The 21,349-nt window shown below is 34.8% G+C and overlaps 1 protein-coding gene across 1 annotated transcript; it reads right to left on the bottom strand.

Moving 5' to 3' along the window:
* Nucleotides 1-1,353: 1,353 nt before the first annotated feature.
* LOC149734268 (uncharacterized) lies at nucleotides 1,354-21,066 on the bottom strand. Its single transcript, XM_089881296.1, has 35 exons — nucleotides 20,730-21,066; nucleotides 19,389-19,476; nucleotides 18,478-18,527; nucleotides 18,125-18,264; nucleotides 17,709-17,863; nucleotides 17,170-17,320; nucleotides 16,618-16,750; nucleotides 16,170-16,214; nucleotides 15,801-15,927; nucleotides 15,033-15,247; nucleotides 14,635-14,819; nucleotides 14,187-14,270; nucleotides 11,333-12,037; nucleotides 11,106-11,159; nucleotides 10,987-11,040; nucleotides 10,614-10,667; nucleotides 10,307-10,414; nucleotides 9,960-10,013; nucleotides 9,568-9,630; nucleotides 9,175-9,228; nucleotides 8,360-8,404; nucleotides 8,065-8,118; nucleotides 7,694-7,747; nucleotides 6,849-6,902; nucleotides 6,653-6,724; nucleotides 6,324-6,359; nucleotides 5,976-6,020; nucleotides 5,586-5,618; nucleotides 5,137-5,283; nucleotides 4,867-4,934; nucleotides 4,418-4,599; nucleotides 4,189-4,266; nucleotides 3,350-3,522; nucleotides 2,614-2,776; nucleotides 1,354-1,805 (listed from the first exon to the last, which is right to left on the bottom strand). Exons 1-35 carry the CDS (start codon nucleotides 20,914-20,916, stop codon nucleotides 1,738-1,740), a joined length of 3,978 nt encoding a protein of 1,325 aa, XP_089737422.1. The 5' UTR covers nucleotides 20,917-21,066; the 3' UTR covers nucleotides 1,354-1,737.
* Nucleotides 21,067-21,349: the final 283 nt, after the last annotated feature.

Genomic DNA, 21,349 nt, shown 5'->3' with positions numbered 1-21,349 from the left:
TTGACTGGATTTAAACTAGGACTCGCTACAAGAGACCTTTTTGTGAATTTTCGTGCTGCTGTAGGCAATCTACAAAAATAGCAGGCGGTATTAGAGCTTCAGTACCACCCCTAGGCAGTTAGCAGTTCCTCGTACTTCGTATTTTAAATCACAGCGGGCGGGAGATTTTCAACATTCCGTGCGCAAAGGAATTATTCCATAATTTACGAAAATTGATAAAGATTTTCACTTTGTGATATCATAACAGTTGGAAGAAAGTAGCTATTAGTATGGTAGGGTGGGGGAAGATGGGACGCATTTTCATTCTATTTTCGTGTCCCGTTTGGTAGTAAACAAAGAGCATTTAAAGAATTATAAAATCGTATTATTACGACTGCCATATAGACTGTTGTTAATTGTTTAAAACACGATCAGGATATTTGGATTATATGTGCTAAAAGTGTTTCGTCTTCTCCCACCATACTATATGAATGACAATACCGATTTTAATAAACAGTATGGAATGTACGTGACCGTGGGCATATGATCAACATTTCATAAACGAGTAACATAACGCAGATTGTGGCATGACAGTTTTATGAATCACTTTTCGTTTAGTGTCGGGTGATCTTTATATTCAGGAAGTCAGCGACATAATCCATATTTCTGACATGCCCATTTACGTTTATGAGATGCAACAGATATAGATTTGAAATACGCAATTACATCCTTGCATGTTTATATTGTGTCTCCTTCCCTTTCCTTCCGCTTTTTCCATATTTGGCAATGGCCCAGTGACGTCATGACAGAATCGAATCGCTCTGTGACGCAATTTTGCTCACACTGTTCAGCAACACGACAGTGGTATGCCGTACCACACAGTGTTTATCGCGAAGATCTGACGTTCCAAAAGCCTCGAAGGGCAGACGAAAAAGGATTAAGCCAGAATTCGTCTTGCGTAATTACGACCGTTATTTGTTTGTTGGGAAATGAGAATTTGATCAGTAGGCCACGTTATACGATAGTGAATTACTCCACTATCCGCTCGCACGACTAAAAATTCATCTTCCTTAAGTTGACGTTTCTCATGGTCGTATTACTGAATATGGATATAATTTCCGATTTTTTTTAAATTCATGTCACGCTAATAAATTATATGTTTTGACTAATCCAAAATTCGTTTGCGCATGCTCATTAAGAGGATGCGATAAATGGTTACACGCGTGTGTGGTTACACGTTCGGATATGATTTCAATGGAAACTGCTTTGGCAGACATAACACGTTTCTATCAATACACTTGCCGAGATATTTTGGGGGAGATTAATTTGTCTTCCTGTTACGTCACAAACTTCATTAATTCGTCTGCCACGTCATAAGGTGTGATGCCCAACGTATTTATTTGAGGACGAAACGTGAGCTACAATACACGGGCGATAAAAAAAGAGGCAAGAAGTTTAAATGCAAAGAAAATTTACAAAAAGTGTTTTCATAACAAAAACGCATCAAAAAATATACACTAGAGAAAGGTGGGACACCTTTAGCACATTATCCCATATTTCCTAATCATGTTTTAAAAATGTTTTAAACATAATTAACAACGGTCTGAATTTTATACTTCTTTAAATGTTCTTTGTTTAGGACAGAAAAAGGGAGTAAAATGTGTCCCATGTTTCCCCACCCTACTATATAAAACGACGAACACCAACCCTCTTGTGTGGCTACATAGCATTGAATTTATAAATATTGTTTGGAATGCATTAATTAACGTCGTTAGGTCTTTGCTGAGGGAAGTCATCCAAGTTCACGACGTGTGTGTTGGCTGGGCCTGTATGAAACAAGTAACAAAATGTTTACATTTGTTTATGTATAAAAGTAATAAAATAGCAGGGTGGGGTAAGATGGGACATGTTTTTATTCTATTTTCTTGTCCTATTTTGTAGTACATAAACAAATAACAACATATTTACATTTATTCATGTAAAACTAACGTATAGTAAGGTGGGGTAAAATGGGACATGTTTTTGTTCTCTTTCTTGTCCCAGTTGGTAGTTAACAAAGAATATTTACAAAACAATAAAACTGTAACCTTACGTCTCCCATAGACCGTTGATAATTGTTTAAAACACGAATTGGGAAATATGGGATTCAGGCTTCGACGTCATTGTTTTGAAAACCGTACGTGTTTTTATTATAAGGAAATTGGAAATTTAGAAATCGTCAGGCGTGAATGGAAATCCAAAACGTTAAATGTTAAAAATATTAAAAAAATTCATTAGTTATCCTAAATAATGAAAATGGTATCACGAAAAATTTGGGAATTGCCGGACTTTGTACGTGTGACCCTGAATTGTGGAATTTTCGCCTTGTTGAACTGAATGAATAGCATTCATACACTGTTTCCTGCGTATTGTGACGTCACACGGCGTCATTCATCGCTGACTGATACGTAACAGAGATTGATAATTTAAAAGTATCGTGATTGGCAATGCTAGTGAAATGTCATGTTTGTATAGATCGATGAAATAACCATCAACTCAAAATCGCATCGCCATAAAAGGTTGCGGTAATTGTAATATCCTTTCTCACGACCCCAATTAACTATAAAGATATTTTAAAACCAAATACGTTCTGACCTTTTAACTGTTGTAGTATGGCGGGCCCAACACCCGGTAAATTCGGCAAACTTTCACGAGGTCCTGGTAAACTCGGCAAACCAGCCATCACCCCATCCGGGGGTCGATTGGCAGCATTGCCACCGGGTATAGTAGGCGCAGGTGGTCCTTTATTGTCGGTGTACTGCAATATACAAAATATTAGTTAAGAGTATCCAAATATGTTGCTACGAAAACGTACTAGACAAAAACCAAGTCTAAATAATAATTGGATTGTTCTGTTTCATACACCTTATTCCTGCTTATGAGTTGCCACTTATGTAATTGATTCATCATCGCGTGACAGAGCAATGACAGTCATTATAACACGGGTGTCTTATCTCATACACTTCGTTCCCGCTTACGGGCACCACGTATGTAACTTTGGGGGCAATTATTTTTATTATGTTTTTTTATTATCCAAAAAACCTTACTTATATAAAAATGTTAAAATAGATAAAGATTGAAAATAATGTAATATTGCAATATCACATTAAAATATAGCTATACATTGTATTGTATGTAGGGTGTAGCGGTCACGCACCCAAAACGTTATTTTTTTTTATCAATAAGCGTGTTTTAACAACTGTTGTTTTACTGTTACTCCCCGCCTTTTCGCTTTTGAAACTCTTTTGTCCTTCGTGGTTGTGACCAAAGGGACGAAATAAATTCTATGCAAAATAATTAATAGTCACTATTACGCATATTACTTACATACCGTATACGGGTTTTGTTGATACTGTGGTAAAGCGCCACAATCACTTGGTGAACATTGTCCACGATGTCCTTGTATCCCACGCATCCCTGTGTAACCCCGTGTGCCTGGGAATCCACGGGGACCTTTTTTGCCGTTTTTACCACGCCGAGTTTTACCGGGTTTTCCACGGCGACCTATAGTCAAGAAATAGAATAAATGAATGTAACTTGCCTTTTCATTGCGTAGCCGGAAAACGACAGTCGTTATAACACGGGTGTTCTGTTTCATATACACCTCATGCCCGCTTACAAGTTAACACGTATGAACTTATGGGTGATTGTTTAAAACATATTCTTTCCAAACACATATATGATAGTCTTCTAATATACTTCTAAAAATAGCACGAAACTGAAAAATATCATTGCTACATCCTAAACGACCACGACGAAACGAATTTGATAAACGATTGTTCGTTTATTAATTATTTGACAAATTTACCAGTTGAAAATTCAACCATTATATTCTATAAATAGAAATCATTAGTGAATTCTTGACACTGTAGAAACTGCATGACGTTACAGATTAATAAAGTGTTAATAAATAGATGATATGTATGAATGAAGGAATGTGACTTAATTTATCCTCGCATGGTTGGGGAACGATAGTCGTTATATGCCGAGTGTTTTTTTACAAACGCCTTGTTTTTTTTTAATTTATGAATGACAGTTTGGACAATCTATAAAGGACCAGATTGCTACAGAAGACATTTATGTATTGTGTATATAAAGCTACCATGTATGGTGTGCAATATGACATCAGCTATAAATAATCAGTGATTATAGTATACGTAAATGCAGTACCTGGTAAGCCTGCAGCTCCTTGCATACCAGGGGTAGAGTGACCACGATCACCAGTATCACCTTTATCTCCAGATGGACCTGTGTATATATGTATACACATAACACGATAGCAAAAAATACAAAAGCACATCAAATTAATAACAAAAACTACCACAAAAACCAAATAAAACGTTAAAATCACTAAAAAAAAAGTTATCATTAACGACAAAAAAATTTAGGACAAAGTTACCTCTTGGGCCAGGAACACCTAGAGGTCCAGGGATCCCAGTTTGCCCCCTATCTCCTTGTAACCCACTTTCCCCAGGTATCCCAAGTTGCCCCTTCACCCCTTTTGGACCCGGGGGTCCAGGTCTACCCTCAACAATCCTGGGTATGCAACGTTGACATTGTTGTCGAATTGGGTTGAGCATTCTGTACAAAATAGTTATCTTGAAATAATGAAGGAAAACGAATGTAACTTATTTTTACCTGTGAAGGAATGAATGAATGTAAGTTATTTACTCTGGAATACTGGGGCAACAATATTCGTTATAACGCGAGTGTTCTGTTTTATAAGGTAAAGCAGGGCTTCGCAAACTTTACTCGCAACCCCTTTTAGTCTACTAAAGTTTTATGCAACCCTACTGGGTTAATAGTATGTTACATTCAGTACTTTTACTAGGTTTAGCAACCACTTACGCAGGCAACATGCTTGAAATAGTTTTCTTCACCAATTCTTCAATTTCTTTCATTCTCCTTGGAGGGCCCTGTTACGTATATATCACTTATATTACATCATGGTACAATAAAGTGAATAACAAACAATGCACAAAAATGGCACTGGATAAGCTACAACCCAATGAAGTTTTCGTTTTAAACATTATTCAACTTTGCTACTGTAACGGAAAAAACAAATATAAGTTGTCATTATTATAACCAAAACCAACATATATCGTAAAACAAACTCACCCTGGGTCCTTGCTTTCCGGTTTTACCCATGTGACCCACGTGCCCCACCAAACCCTGTTCGCCCTTCTCTCCTTTGTTGCCACGAACCCCACGTCTACCTTGGGGGCCACGGGGACCCTGAGGGCCCTTTTCACCCTGCTCACCTTTCTGTTACGAAAAAGAGAATTTAAAACTTCCAATTTCCTTTTTAAACATAATAACCAATTATAAAATTTAAAATTAATTAATTAAAAAATAATGACTATTTAAAAAAAGTCAGTAAGATAATACCTTTTCTTCTACTTCAAAAATATGAATAAAAAAAAGCTATAAAAATAGAACAAGTACAGAAAGCAGAAAAAAGTTGAAATGCTAGAAACATTTAGGGCTGTAAAAAAATAAAAAGTACGAAAAACCCCTAAGAACAAAATAAATATAAATTATAATTAAAGTGTGAATTAAAGACATACCATTCCAATGTCACCAGATGGGCCTACAACCCCCTACAAGCAAGATTGCAGTAATTAGAAGTGAAATGCATGCAAACTACAATGTGTCAAGCAATTAATAGCATCTATATATATAATAAGGAGGGAACATGGGACAATTTTTCAGTCTATTTTCTAATCCCATTTTGGTATTTTCTCATCCCCATAACCCTATCCTCAGACTTCCATAGACCGTTGTTATTTGTTTAAAACTTGATCAGAATATTAAAATATTATGTGCCTGCCAACCCAGGTTTGGCTCCGATGTTAACACTACATATCTAGGTTCTACCAATCTACATATTATGATAAATCTAATCTAACATGCATTACACAGCACTACTGTAGTGAAGCTTGATTAACATAACTAACCTGTGTCCCTGGTTTACCAGCAGGTCCAGGAAGTCCAATATCACCCTGTGCAAGTCGATTAGCATTAAACATGTTACTAATAAGTGAATGTGACTTGGGTTATCTTGCGGGGACGAAAAACGACAGTCATTATAACATGAGCGTTCTGTTTTATACACTACATGCTCACCTACAAGTTACCAAGTTCATATGTTGGCATAACAAAATTATATTTGATGGAAATGGAGAAGCTGTTTTAGATTTAGAGGGAAAACGAATGTTCCCAATTGGTGTGGCAATGTCAGCAGATATTACAACACCCAACCCATTTCTAACACTACATAATCACATTACATAAATATTACATACCTTCTTCCCTACAGGACCATCCATACCAGCATGTCCCTGTTAAACGCAAACTTAATAAAACACACATCCAAGCTTTATTTTTTAAGCAGAGGATATTTTTTATAACAAATTTAGTAGCCTTTTGTCTAAAAAATGTTTTTGCCAGGATTTCCGTTGCATAGTTTAATATTGATTACAAACATACTGCAATATTGATTACAAACAACCTGTGCAAGGATTTTCTAAAAAAATGTAGAATTTCGCTCAATGTGGGGAAAAAAACCAAATTCTGCAGACTTTTCTTCCTAAACTGACACTAAACAAATGCAATGTTTCCACACATAACTCACCTTTGGACCAGTTAATCCTGGTAAGCCAGGGATTCCAGGTGTTCCAGATAAACCCCTATCTCCCTTTTCACCCTGGAGGAAGATTATAAGAGTTTAAGCAGGGGTATGATTAGATTAATGTTACTTATAACATGTTAACTTGCTTTACAAATGGTTTCGAGTATTACCACCTAAAAATATAAACACGCTAACTTACTGGGGCTCCTTGGCCACCACTTGGTCCTTGTGTGCCTTTGGTGCCTTTTTCACCCTGTTTAATATTATATGAATTAAATTTAAAACAAAATGACAAAGTATGTTTTAAGTATCTTGACCAAGGACACATACACCCACAATGATATCAAAAACAAGCCTTGAACCCATGGGCATGGTAATTGACACTTTAAACTTTGTTTAAATATTACATGAATTAAATTCAAAACAAAAAAGAATATAATATTAAACAAATAATATATTTTTTTAACATAAAATGTTGCTTTAAAAACTGATTTTTTTTAAAGTTCGCCAATTGTTATGCAGTTTGTTTATAAAAGCATGTTCATAACAGCCTATCCATACATTGCTGTGGTAATTGTCACTTAAGCCTTGACACTAAACAATATGCCTTTGGTCACTGTTATCATAAGTGTCAAATAAAACAGAAGACATGGCAAATATACACTGTGTATTGTGCTGCATACATAAAGTGTACAACAATATTATGTAATAATATTTTTTGCATGTACCTTTATTTAATATTTTTTAATAAATGCCATTTCCTAAAAATTATATTTAGTCTCGAAGAGTAGCTTTTTTTGGCCATAAAGTCAGAGAAATAATACACACATTTTACATACTTCATGTACTTTTTATTTAAACTGTTTTAATAAACATTAACTTTCAGCTCTTTTTACTAAAAGTCATAGAATTTAAAACACAGTAACACACATTAGTAAATTTAGTAATTTCAAAATAAATGTTAAGCTTTTTTAACCACCGAGTCAGAGAGTTACTAAAGACACTAAGTTAACAATAACAACATAAAATGAAAGATATACAAACCTGGTAACCTCTTGGTCCTGGTGGTCCAATGTTTCCAACTGGACCCCTTTCACCCTGTATATAAAATAACACAATTCTTGTACATAACACATCTTCAAGATCAACTACATAAATTTGTTTGTGATATAGTAAGGTGGAATAAGAAGGGACATGTTTTTATTCTCTTTTTTCCTCCAGCAAAAGATACTGAAGATATATTAAAATTAAAAAAAGGAAAGATATTTAAGATATAGTAGGGTGGAGTAAGAAGGGACACGTTTTCATTCCAATTTTTTCTAACCATTTGTAGTAAACAAAGAATATTTATGGAGTTCTATACCCATAGCTCTGCGGCTCTAAGATATTTATACACCAATATATTGGTAACTTACCGGATTTCCAATTTCTCCTGGTTTTCCTGGTGTTCCTGGCATTCCGTGAATACCCTGGTAATGATAAGAACTATAAGTTTTTGTAAAGTTATAAACGACAATCGTTATAACATAAGTGTTCTTTTTTATACACCTCGTGCCAGCTAACGAGTTACCACGTATGTAACTTTGTGGGTGATTGTTTTTCTGCATGGCTGACAACTAAGACAACTAAATAATGATCACTGTGTAGCAACGCCAAGCCTTAAACCCATTACTTACATAATTATAAGTCTTATATAGGTAGTCAACTTACAGTAGGTCCTTGATTTCCTTTGTCCCCTTTCAAACCAGGAATACCCTATTAAAAAATTCAATGAAAATAAATTACATTATATATGCGTCCTCAAAGCATACTCAATATTGTGACATAAAATAAAAATATTTGTTATTTCTACTCAGACAGTATGTGGTTAGACACCAGACATATCATTAAGATATACTATATAATAAATCTTTACATTACAGAAAAAATCCAATAAAAATAAATTTCATTACATATTTGTGTATATAATACACATATCCAATATAACATAATAAAATAAAAATATCTGTTTTCAAAAATATCTTGTCTGTTTTTTTTACATCATAAAAATATACTTTATACTCTAATACAAAAATCTTAACATTACGGAGCAAAATCCAATAAAAATAAATTACACCACATATTTCTGTATATATAACACATATGCTTTTGTAATATAATACATAAATCTTTACATACGAGAAATTCAATAAAAATAAATTGCTACAGCAAATGTAAAAATCGTTTTTTACTGATGCAGTTATTTTTGTGGTTATAGAAACCAGATATTTCACATATATACATTATAATACATAATACAACATATAAATCTTTATAATACAAAATTAAAAAGTCATTTATACAGTTTTAGACACTTTAATATGTATAAAATTATTGTATCATGTATGCTATATAATAGACTGAATAAACCCTATTTTATACAAATTTTAAAAGTCATTCATACATTTTTTAGACACTTTATAATCTATTATTGTGCATGCTATATAATAGACTACATAATTCTATATATTATATATTAAACTCACAGGAAATCCCATATGTCCTTTCATACCCCTCACACCAGGATTACCTGGAGGACCCTGTATAACAATGTAACTTATTTATCTTAACATGGTAGGGCAATGTCAGTCGTTATAACGAGTGTTCTGTTTTATATACTCCGTTGTTATAAAACGATGGTTCTGTTTTATACTTTTTTTTTGCCGCTATAACACGGGTTTTCTGCTTTATACATTTTGGAGCTATTACACAAGCGTTCTGTTTCATACACAACAAGTCTGCTTATATGTTACTATGTATGTCACTTCGAGGTAATATTTCTTTTATATACTACATGTATGGCGAACAATTTAGACAACCAATAAAGGGTCACAAATTCAGTTCAAAATACAAAACAATGATAAATGCACCATATTTACCTGAGAACCTTTCATGCCGGGTCTACCACGCAAACCAATTCCACTGCCTGTACCAGGTGGTCCCTACACATAGAAAACATATATTATAAAAGGTAGCAATATCAGTATATATATTTTATATTGTCTTTAAAACAAGATTGTTAATAAATTATATGTTTCTTTTAAAATAAAAAAAAAGTTTATGAAAGCATATTCTTTCTTTATATTTACCTAAAAACTAATTCTCTGGCATGAAGTAAGACTTTATTATAGTCATAAACATACAAAACCGCATGAAACAGTTTAATAAAATCCATGTTACCTTTTTTGCCAGAAAATACTTTTTGGAAAGAATATTATTATGCGTGGTAGCAACAGCAATAAATATTGATATATTTTTATGAATTCCTTACCCTTGCTCCTTTTAATCCATTTCTACCATCTCTGCCAGGTTGGCCAGATTCTCCCTGTATGATAACAAGGTTACAAATAGCTTTATATAAAGCTGTAATAATAGTTTTGGCATATAGAAGCAAATAGGAAGAAAATTTACGTCTTATTTTTTTTAAACAAGGACAAATTTAAGTACAAATACCAGGTAAAAAGACATAATAAAATAAACTGAATACACTTTTTTATCGTTACGTACTTGGACAACAACAGGTTCTGATCTTCCGCTTATGGTACTTAACTTACCGAAAATAAATAAAGTTTGAAATAAAAACCAAAAAATGATCGGCAAACATTCTAAACCACAAACCTTTTGTCCTGACATTCCAGGTGTACCTCTTACACCAAGTAATCCAGGATTACCTTGGGGTCCTGTAAACCCATGAGCACCTCTTACACCTGGAGGTCCCAAGTCACCCTGTGTTACAAATTTAGGTGTTAAACTTATTGCGAGAGGTTATTGGTGTGGTCATATGGATAATTTTTGAAAATGCAAATTATATTAATTAAAGAAGGAAAGTAGGGAATCAACAGAAAAAAACACTTCATTAAAACACCTTATGGTACAATGTGTGGGAAAAAGTGTTAGATTTGTAGGTAAGTCATTTAAATATTACCTTAGCTCCTTGGTTCCCTTTGTAACCTCTATAACCTTGCGGACCTGGGAAGCCCTGTGTAAACACAAGTGAAGAAATGTACAAAAGGTATGAAGAATATTGAAGTACTTTTCAGTATTTGATAAAAATTATACTAAATTGAAAATTATAAAAATGCAACAAAATGTTTGAAGACTGAAGAGATATTGAAATATTTATTTAAATTTTTCTTATTATATCAAAATATAACATGCCTTATTTTCGTAAAAGCTAAAATGCAATAACTTCAAGCAATAAACTTATGCAATGGCAGTGCAGTATACAAATCAAACTAAATTTGTAAATTCGAAATCATAGGAGGATATTCATTACTTTACAGACTATATAAACTTACACGGTCGCCCTGGAAACCTCTCGGTCCATTCGCCCCCCGTATTCCTGGTTCACCCTGTATGTGGATACATGTTAATTACATAATGTTACCATGCATCAACATGTGTTATTATAACCAACCTTTCTTCCAAGTGGACCAGGCTTTCCAGGCAAACCGGTTGAACCATGGTGACCCTGAAAACAGAAAAGACATAAAACATTTTTTTTAAATATTATAAAAAAATTTCGCAGTATTGTTTTAAATCTTACAGAAGTGTTCCTAAATTTTTATTTAGAAATGGTTTTAAATGTAACACTTTTTTTTATAAATTTGTACCAATTTCTAAATTAGAAATAATTGTTCTTACTTTTGGTCCTGGGTATCCTCTTGGACCTGGAATACATTCTCGTGCTTGTTGTGGTCGTGGGTTTCGATTAGGGGCTGGTACTGCAGATGGTTGCGATCTTATGCTTATTGGTATGTCTCCTTGTAACCTGAGTAACTGTGTTTGTGAAGCAGGACTTCTTCTACTATTCATACGAACAACATGAGTGACTTCATCATTCAACTCCACAGAGGAATTCATATCCGTTGCTTTTGATGTAATGGTTTTCTCAATATAAGGTGACACTCCTGCTGGTTTGGAACTTTTTCGGTTTGTTGAATCTTCTGAGTGACTCCTAGATGTTCCTTTACGCGAGGTTGCTCCGATGATAGCATCATCTCGGTCATCTCCAACCTCCCTGTAGGTATCTTCAGTGTTCTCTTCATCAAGATGCTCCTCAGTCCTCCGGATGTGGTCTTCAGTGCTTGAGGGGACCTCCGGAGCAGGAAGTTCATCAATCTCCTTTCTGTAGTTATCTTCAGTGTCCTCTTCATCAAGATGCTCCTCAGTTCTCCGGATGTGGTCCTCAGTGCTTGAGGGAACCTCCGGATCAGGAAGATCATCACTCTCCTCCCGAGAAGAAGGGATCACTGGGATGTCAATGGATTCGAAATCAGTTTCCCGAACATCTGGTATTTCTGGTCTTGCTGCTTGAGTTGGTGAGATGGTGCTGTCAGTTATGTTGCACTAGAAACAATAAATATAACAATAAATTATGCTTTATTCTTAATATTGAAGTGTAACTTCAGAAGTTATAACATAGGCTACATTTTATACAACTTTACCCGCTTATGAATTACCACGTCACCTGTAACTTTGTGGGTTTTTCTGTATTACTGACAAGTTAGACAACTGATGACTGTTAAGCGTCTTGCAATGGTGACATCAAGCTTTGATATATAAAAAACTAGGCATGTTTAATTGCATTTAAGTTTTGCTGTTTTGGCCAAACTAAATCTTCTGTACCCTGACATGTAATGTCATAGTATCTTACCAATAAAAATTCGCAATAAAAAGAGTTGAACTTAGTTCAGAGCTTTTAAAACTATAAACTTCTTATTTTTAAAGCGAATTGTTTAAGTTAAACATTACTCTATTGATAGTTCTATCTTAAAGAGCAGAACACACCCTACCAGAAAACAAAGCCACAAAGTCCAATAAAGATTTACTGCTAAGTGCAAATTCCAAATCCACATGTTTAATAACTGATGCCAATAAACGAAGATATGTAAATAAATCTAACCTGGATACTGACAAAATAAAGAACGTTTATAAAGATAACCTGAGTAGCTTTACCTATAATTTTTTAATATTTCTTTGTCGTGTCTGTATTTTGTTGCACTTAATTCTAAACAAACATGTTCCGAACATACTAAGTTAATGAAGTTAATACAGACAAAATAAAGAACATTAAAAAGAGAACCTGAATAACTTGACCAATGATGTTAATATTAGGCTGTTTAAGCTGGAAATATTGGATACAATTTACATTCATAGTAATCCAAGCTTAAAATCAACAGTAAATATTTACTAAATAAAACAGAAATCAAAACATAGCAACCCCATCTAAGTACTTACGCAAACAAATACCCATGGTTCTACTTTTAGTAAAAGTTAACAGAAAAACTTAAACAAATCGCTTAAAAAATAAGTTCAATTTCTGAAAGGAATTGACATGGGGGCATAGTGACCAAACAGAAACCGCAAAACAAACTTTGAAAAGTTATAACGCACTCCAAGTTAAATAGTAACAACCAACACACTTTAAAACCACCCTGTCTCTTATACTCTAGCTAGTGTGATGAATGGAGCCTTATACCGATTGTAAAATACCACTTGAAAGTATCAGGGTTGGAAAACCAGAGATAAAACAAGACTCATACATTCTTCAGTCCAGTCTATGTATGATCATAACATAACGCATGTTAACTGAATCATTATCGGTTTAGGAAAACACCTCGAATATAGAACTCTTAGACACTAATTAATAAAAATAACCTTTTTTAAACAAATTTTTTTAAACCATACTTCAATACGTTTAATTATTGTTTTAGGGAAAACACCTTGGATATAGAACTCTTTGACACTTATTTAAAAAAAAGTTTTTAAACTATTTTTAGTACATTTCAGTTTAAATTAAAAAAATAAACAAACAAAGAAAAATAGATGCTAGAGTGGCAGAAACCACAAAATGCCCTAAAAGAAACTGCTAACAGATCCAATGAACTTGAAAGACCTTTTCTAGATAAACTTTTCCGGTGTCTGGTTGAGAAAGGCTGAATGAATGAACTTGTAAGTGGTGAGATTTGCTCGGAAGCGATTAATAACGTCTGGGCTCATAAAATAACCGCTGCTATTGTGTGTGAATGCCACCCTCCAAGTGTGGTGGGTATACAGGCAATTTGTAACTTATTATTTGGCAAATACCTGGAGCGTGTCACTGGAATGTGCCCCACAAAGTTTTTTCAATACAGTATTTTACCACCAATGACAGTGCCCTTTATAAAACTGATAATTTAGAATCCTGCTTCAATGGAGAGATTTCCGGTGTTATGTAAATGTAAATTAAGAAGAATTTTGCCGGTAAACAGTTTTAGTAAGGCATTTACAATAACAATGAATGCCAAGAAAAATGGGAAGTAGTTTTTATTCTGATCTTATGGAAAATATTTTTAGTGAAAAGTAAAATTTTTTGGCTTTCTTTTTTATAAGCAATATGTATAGCTGATAAATTGGTGCAGGCCAGGTTTTTAACCAAGGGAGAGGAGTGTTCTTTGCTATATATATATATATATATGATAATTTATATAATAACATATTTATCAATATATGTTACCTTTTCTTTATTAACGTCACAGCATTGTTCTGAACCTTCATTATAAATGGCTTGGCAGACAATATACAGTTTTTCAAGATCAATCTAAAATACGAATAGTGGGATAGAATTGTTAAAACACACAAAATAAAATAACTAAAATTTTATAATAAAACAATAAAACCTAAAATACTGTAAAAGAATTCTGTAAAAAGAAGGGTAGGAAAACATGGGACATTTTTTATGCTATTTTCTCCTCTCATTTGGTAGTAAACAAAGAACATTCAAAGAATTATAAAACCGTATTCACACGACTCTTATAGACTGTTGTTAATTGTTTAAAACATGATCAGGATATTTGGATATTATGTCCTGTCTCCCCCCACCCTACTATAGATAGAAACCAAAATATTTCAACCCAACTGGCAACTATAAATAGAAACCGGTAAAGGTTATAATGCATTTTTACCACAGTGGAATCGGCACCAGTCACATGTTTGGAGATAACGAGTCGTCCATCCGTATCGCCCAAATATGGTTGTGATGTAAGCAGATATTGACCAACCAGCTCACAGTCGATAGTCAGGGTGGCGATTATGTTTTCAACGTATAGTGCCACCGTGTGGTATCCAGGTTGAAATAAATGAGACACATCTAAGGAAATCAGATTTTTTTTAATTTAAAATTAAATCAAACTTTGTAAAAATTAAAAATAAGTTTTTTAGAAAGGGTAAAAATAAAATGGTTTCCGGACAGTTAAAAACAGCAGTGATTTTGACAACCAAACATGGAACTCATAATAAAGGTTTACAAACATACAAAATTAAGACAACAAACAATCGTTTGAATAAAATGAACACATTTTACCATGGAATTCATATAGACAAGTTTCCCCATTATAAGCTCTCATCATGAAGTGAACTTGTTTCTTTTCGGCTCCCAAGATCCTGATGGAGAACATCGGGATCTCCTGGGGATCTTGGAACTCCAGGAGGATCCAGTCCTGATCTCTTGCTTCATCGCTCATCCGGAAAGTGGCAAAGATGCCGAAGTTGGTCGGGAATTGAAGAGGGAATAATATACTGGGGTAAAACAATGGGTTTAAAATTATACAGTGCAGCAACTCTTGTGAAGGAATGTGTGTGAAGTTTGTATGAGGGTAAGATGGCACGGGCATGAAAGATGACGTACTACTTTTTGTAGTCATTTTAAATCAGGGCCGAAGGTTCTTAATGTTGTGGCTTTGACGTGGGAATAATATACTGGGAAAAATATTATGAATAACCGTAATTTGCTTTAACCTCACGTGGTTGGAAAACGAAAGTCTTTATAGCACGGGTGTTCTGTTTTAATACATCTCGTGTCAGCTTACGAGTTAGCATGTATGTAACTTTGTGGGTGTTTTTTCTGTATGGCTGACAATTTAGACAACCCATTAGTGACTACTGGGTTGAAGCAATTGCCTCTAAGTGTCTTAATAAAATACTGGGACAAAATCAATGGATATAATATACTTGAATAGAAGAATATTGTATCTGAATAAAATCAGTGAGTATGTTGGTATAACATACTGGAAAATAAAAATAATATACTAGAACTAGGACATAAGCATAATATACTTGAATTGTTTCAAACCTGGTTGGTGACAGTTGTATATCGGTCTGTGGTCCAATGCTATAAGCTGTTGAAAGTTCATTACTCCCTCGAACATGTGAAACATCAAACCTCGTGTCCATTCCTGTTAGTTGAATCAAATCGAATCCTGGAAAAGTTTTAAGAGCTTTAGTTGAATGAATGTAAATTGTTTTATGACCACATGGCTGGGCAAGGCAGTTGTTGTAATTGTTATAACACGGGTGATCTGTTTCATTCACCTCATGCCCCATATGGTAACAGACCAGCCTTGAACTCCTAACCTCTGGGTTAGAGGCAGGGCTCTAATCACTGTGGCCACCCAAGTAAAATTTAATGACTGATAATAACCCTAAGTCCCAACACATTTACCTGTTTCGGCTAATTGTGGCACGTTGCCATTCCCACATTCTTTTTCTGCAATAACACTAAAATTAAAACCAGTAAAAGCACAATTTCATGCTAAAAAAATATTGGAATAAGCAAACGGTAAAAGTTATAATTCACTTTACTAATGTCCAAACTGTCATACAAAAAATATTACCCAAGCCATACAAAAAATATCACCAGCAAAGTTAGATATGTAATAAAAGTGGGCATGAGCTGTGTGAACGGAACACTAGTGTTAAAACATCTGAAGTTGCCCTACCATGTGTGGATAAACGAGTACAAATACAAGGGACATTCAGACTCTTGACTTAAATTCGTCACACTCTATTTTCTATATGGGTATGGTCTTGGTGTAAGGCATGCCAGAGAACCTGGAATGTGGGCCAAAATTGGCTTAACATTATTTCATTATATGTCTTACACTACTTACGTTGACAAATTGTGGAGAGAATTTTTCTGCCAACTTCATCTAATTCGTCAAAGGATGGAATATGGAAAGAGTGGTTTGATTTTGGTTCGGAAACGAGAGCTCCCAGATCAAGTGTTTTAACCACCCTACCAACCTATAAGAGGATTATTTCATATTTAATCAGATTTTAAATAATGACAAAGAAATACAAGTAATACATATTATCTATGTACAAAATATAATTTAGATTTTATGTAAAAAAAAATAAGCCAATTAGTTGTTGCCTGTATGTTTTGTCTGTTAATGAAATTACTTTTACAACACATGCAGCTTATAATAATATTAATTAGATCAATATATTGGAATGTAGACATCCTAATTACTGCTATGGTCCATGAGTAAAGTATATTTGGGTTGAAGTAAACACCCTTAAGTGCCAACAATGGATGACGCTTGAACCATTACCTCTAGGTTAGAGGCAGGCACATTAACCACTGGCCCACAACAAATGCCTACCCTGCCACCCCAGGTTTGATGCCCATAATATAGTATTCCCATTTACAATTTCCTTACCCCAACAGCAAAGCGCTCCACTTGTTTTGATTCCAGACTTGCCAATGCACCAGGAATATCATCTCGTACTGACCACCTTCCATCAGTGATGAGGATCAAAATACGACGTACACCGCCCGACAATTCTCTTGCACCTATCTTCCAATTAAACCTTAATAAGAAATGTGGTTTTAACTGTTACATTTTATGGCAAAATTGGCTTGGAATATAAAGTTTAGTTGAAAAATGTGTGTAATGTGTAGATTTAATAGTAATTTAACAAAAATGCATTTTATGTGTAACTTGTAGTGACCAGATTCGTTGTAATGCACAGATTAGCAGTATATTAGAGTCAGTAAATAAAAATCTAAACCAAAACTAAGAACGATTGCTACACAATTCAGCTTTATGCAACTTATTACAATTGCAATCACATTTTCAATTGAAATTTTGTAACTATTTTATCATACATACCCACAGCAACAGTTTTTCACATAAACGGAGATAAACTATGATGTTTCATGCTTAATATGGTATCTAGTACAACACGCATTGCTTACATTCTGTTGGAAGCAAACCGCAAAGCTTTCCCGGTTGCCGTGCCTTTCGCTTCAAATTTTATCCCGGCGATGGCGCTCTGGAGTTGCTCCGTATCCGTGAAATTATTTAGCCAGATGTGCGGCCGAATACAGCTGCTGTATTGTATCACTCCAACCTAGAATTGTATAAAGACCATTCTGTAACATACTATAAGATACCATGCTAAATGCACATCGCTGGTCAGGATATTTAGATATAGTACTGTGGGGTAAGATAGGATACTGCTGGCACAACGTTCTTGTAGATTTCCAAGGCTACCGCCTACAGTTACATAGTTCTGTAAATATTCTCTGTTTACTAACAAATGAGACGAGAAAGGGAATGAAACCAAGTCCCATATCACCCCAACCTACTGTGTTACACGTAAAACTTTTACCTGCGTGTCTTCTGACCCTATTTGAAAATTTCCGACCATTTCAGACGTGAATGCTAACATCTTCTGGAAGTTATGAGCTTTTACGCTTTTTGACCCGTCCAGAACAAAAACGATGTCCAACTTTTTGTGTCGACATAGATCTAATAAAATATTGTTACACATAAGTTAATGGAAAATGAGTAAATAAATGAATGAATGAGTTTAACTTGTTTTATCCTTGCGTGACAGGGTAGCATCAGTCGTTCTAACACGATGCATGCACTATTTCATGCGTTTTCGTATATTTGAGTGGTTTTAGGGTTGGGCTTTTTATGTATGGCTGACAGTATAGAGATATAAGTAAAACAACTTACTTTTAAATGAGCTTTCATCGTATGGAGGGCTTGGTATTGGAAACGGATTTCTAAAAAACATAACCGAATTAAACTGTTGAACTTTGTATGTATAGAAGGTTCAGTCAGATTATACAGTGTACAGTAAAAACTTTTCCAGACACAGCAAACAAGCTTTTCTTAGATTAAGTTCGTACATTGCTACCAATGTCTGTCCCGCTTTAATTAAGTTCGTGAAATACTGTTTACAAAACAGAGGATAAACGTCAGAACGTATTCATTGTCAAGTTGTTGGGTTAATATTTTACTATTTCGTCAACAAAACGCGCAGTTTTCGAGATATTATAATTCGTGAGGCGAGAAAAATCTGTATTTTCTGATGCGAGTTTCGAATATTTTATCTTGGCCATTACGTCATCTGACGTCAGAGAAACGTAATCCGAAAGAATTTTTGCTCGTGCCCATAAGCGCGACGTAATTAGACATGACCGGTTTTCACCTTTTATGGGCAAAACCGAAATGGCATGTTCTGTGTACGTTCCAAGCACGTATAGACAGAGCAACATTTATAAAATAACTTAACGATTTGGAGGCGAATTTAAATATACATCAACAGAAACGAAATAATTTGGTCTTTGCTGTAACATGTATATAGTGCTTTGGGGTAAGATGGGATACCGTAAGCACTTTAATCTGATTTTCCTACTGATCGTGTTTTGAACAATTAAACAACGCTTCAGTACGTTCGTAAGGGTGCGGTTATATAATTCTGCAAATATTCTTCGTTTACCACATGAAGTGAGAAAGGGAGTAAAACAGTTCTCAAATTCAAGTTGTTTCACGCCACTTAATGTATGCTTGTCCCATCTTACCCCAACCCTACTATATATGGATTTTGAAAACTAATTTGTAAAATTAGTTGTAAAACTTACGCGGGGGAGTTTTGATCCGACGATCCCACGAGGCCATCGTTGGTTACTCTTCCAGATTGGTGAAGTTTCACAAAATCGAGCAATTCTTCTGCAAGTATACATGTGGTTAACACGCACAGGGAGTTCACACTCTAAACACGCAAAAAAATTACAATGCAACCAGAGAAAATATACAAACGATTACTTGCGGCCAGGGATAACACCGCAAGGGCGCAGAAAAATAGAAATTTTTACTGCAAAAAAGGCTGCAGCAATCGGGTACACACAACACCAGGCGAAATCGTTAAATAACACAATCCGTTCAACTCATCAACAACAACAGCATTCTTGAAATTTTACAATTGCCATACATATTATCGGCGGTATATGAACTCGGACAACACCGAAAATCTCCATAACCAAAAGCCGATAAGGATTATCCCCTTGTTAGCGATATAGCCACATGGATTACAGTTTCATGTCGCATCACAACAATTACAGCTCTTGTATTCAGTATTTCCAAGTCGAACTATACTCCATAGTTTAATGCAGAATATTCTGTTGTTTTTGCTTGCGTGTATTTGTTGCGTCAAAAACCCACATGAATAAAGTCTTTTCGGATGGCGGACGGAACGTTAAAAATACTCTATATACCAGATGAGCCGCTAAAAGATTATTTAATGCAGAATGTATAGTAGGGTGGGGTAAGTTGGGACACCTTTAGCACACAGTATATCCAAATATCCTTATCGTGGTTTAAACAATTAACAACGGTCTATATATGAGTCGTGAGAATATTGTTTTATATTTTTTTTAATGTTCTTTGTTTACTACTAAATGGGACGAGAAAATAGAGTTAAAAGGTGACCCTACTGTACAATCTATTGTTCGTGGGACCAAACCGCTCTATAAGCATGTTCAATACAGTCGCTATTAAATTGCATGATCACTTTGGATAAGTTAGATTAAGTACATCAACATTTGTTTAAAGTTATTCAAGTTCGACTTCATAAGTGGTTGCCCCGTATACGTATACGCTAAACAAATATAAATCTATACTTAACACGAATTGTGTTTATACTGTTTTGTACTTATATAAATAAACTACCAACTCAATTAATCAACGAACTAATTAATCCAAGATAAACGAACAGTTTTAATGTCATACACGACATACTAGAAATATATTTCTAGTAGGCCGTGTGTCATATAAGATCAATCGCCTAATTCAAACAATGTATCCAGTCATTAACCGTATTAATCGCTTACGAGTAATATGTTCTTACACGGCTGTACATCTCGCGATGCTACTAATTATACAGTTCAAATGAGAAATGTCATAAAGCCACAAAAAAGACTTACCGGTTACATACGCAGAGGTTAGAGGGAGCAATGCAATAACGAACAACCTTTGCCAGCAGTTCAAAGCGGACAAGGTACCGCTGCCTTGATTGGTGCGAGGTGTTGTTTTAATTGCCAAACGTCGTTGCCGCACTTCCCCTGCGGGATTTCGGCTTAGCGCCTCGTTCCTGCCTCTGCGTGTTTGCATACTGGCCTTGATCGCAATCTATAGGCTCAAAAAGTTGTGACGCAGGTTTTCCAGACTGCTCTGTTAAATAGCAAACCTTTAGCCACGTCTTACTCTTTGTACAACTGAAATGTGGAATTAATTTAAGAGAGTCGCAATCAACGACGGTTGCTTGGCGGCGTAGTTTATATACTGGTCAAACTATTTGCACCGACATGCTAAAATCGAGCCGCAGTTCCGCCCTCGACCAAGAGGTTACCGTCGAATTAGCACTTGTTCGAAGCATTGCCTTTATAATTGACATTGCAATGACATCATTTTGTAACTTAATTTGGGTAATCCGAAGCATTGCTTGTATAATTGACATTGCAATGACATTATTTTGTAACTTAATTTGGGTAATCTGTACACAGTGTGTGGTAATCGGTTAAACTGAAAATCTATATGCAAAGTT

This window comes from Ciona robusta, chromosome 7 (genome assembly GCF_009617815.1).
Source record: "Ciona robusta chromosome 7, ASM961781v2".
Taxonomy (NCBI): Eukaryota; Metazoa; Chordata; class Ascidiacea; order Phlebobranchia; family Cionidae; genus Ciona; species Ciona robusta.
Note: the sequence above shows the minus strand (reverse complement) of the source record. Positions and strands in the feature narration are given on the sequence as shown.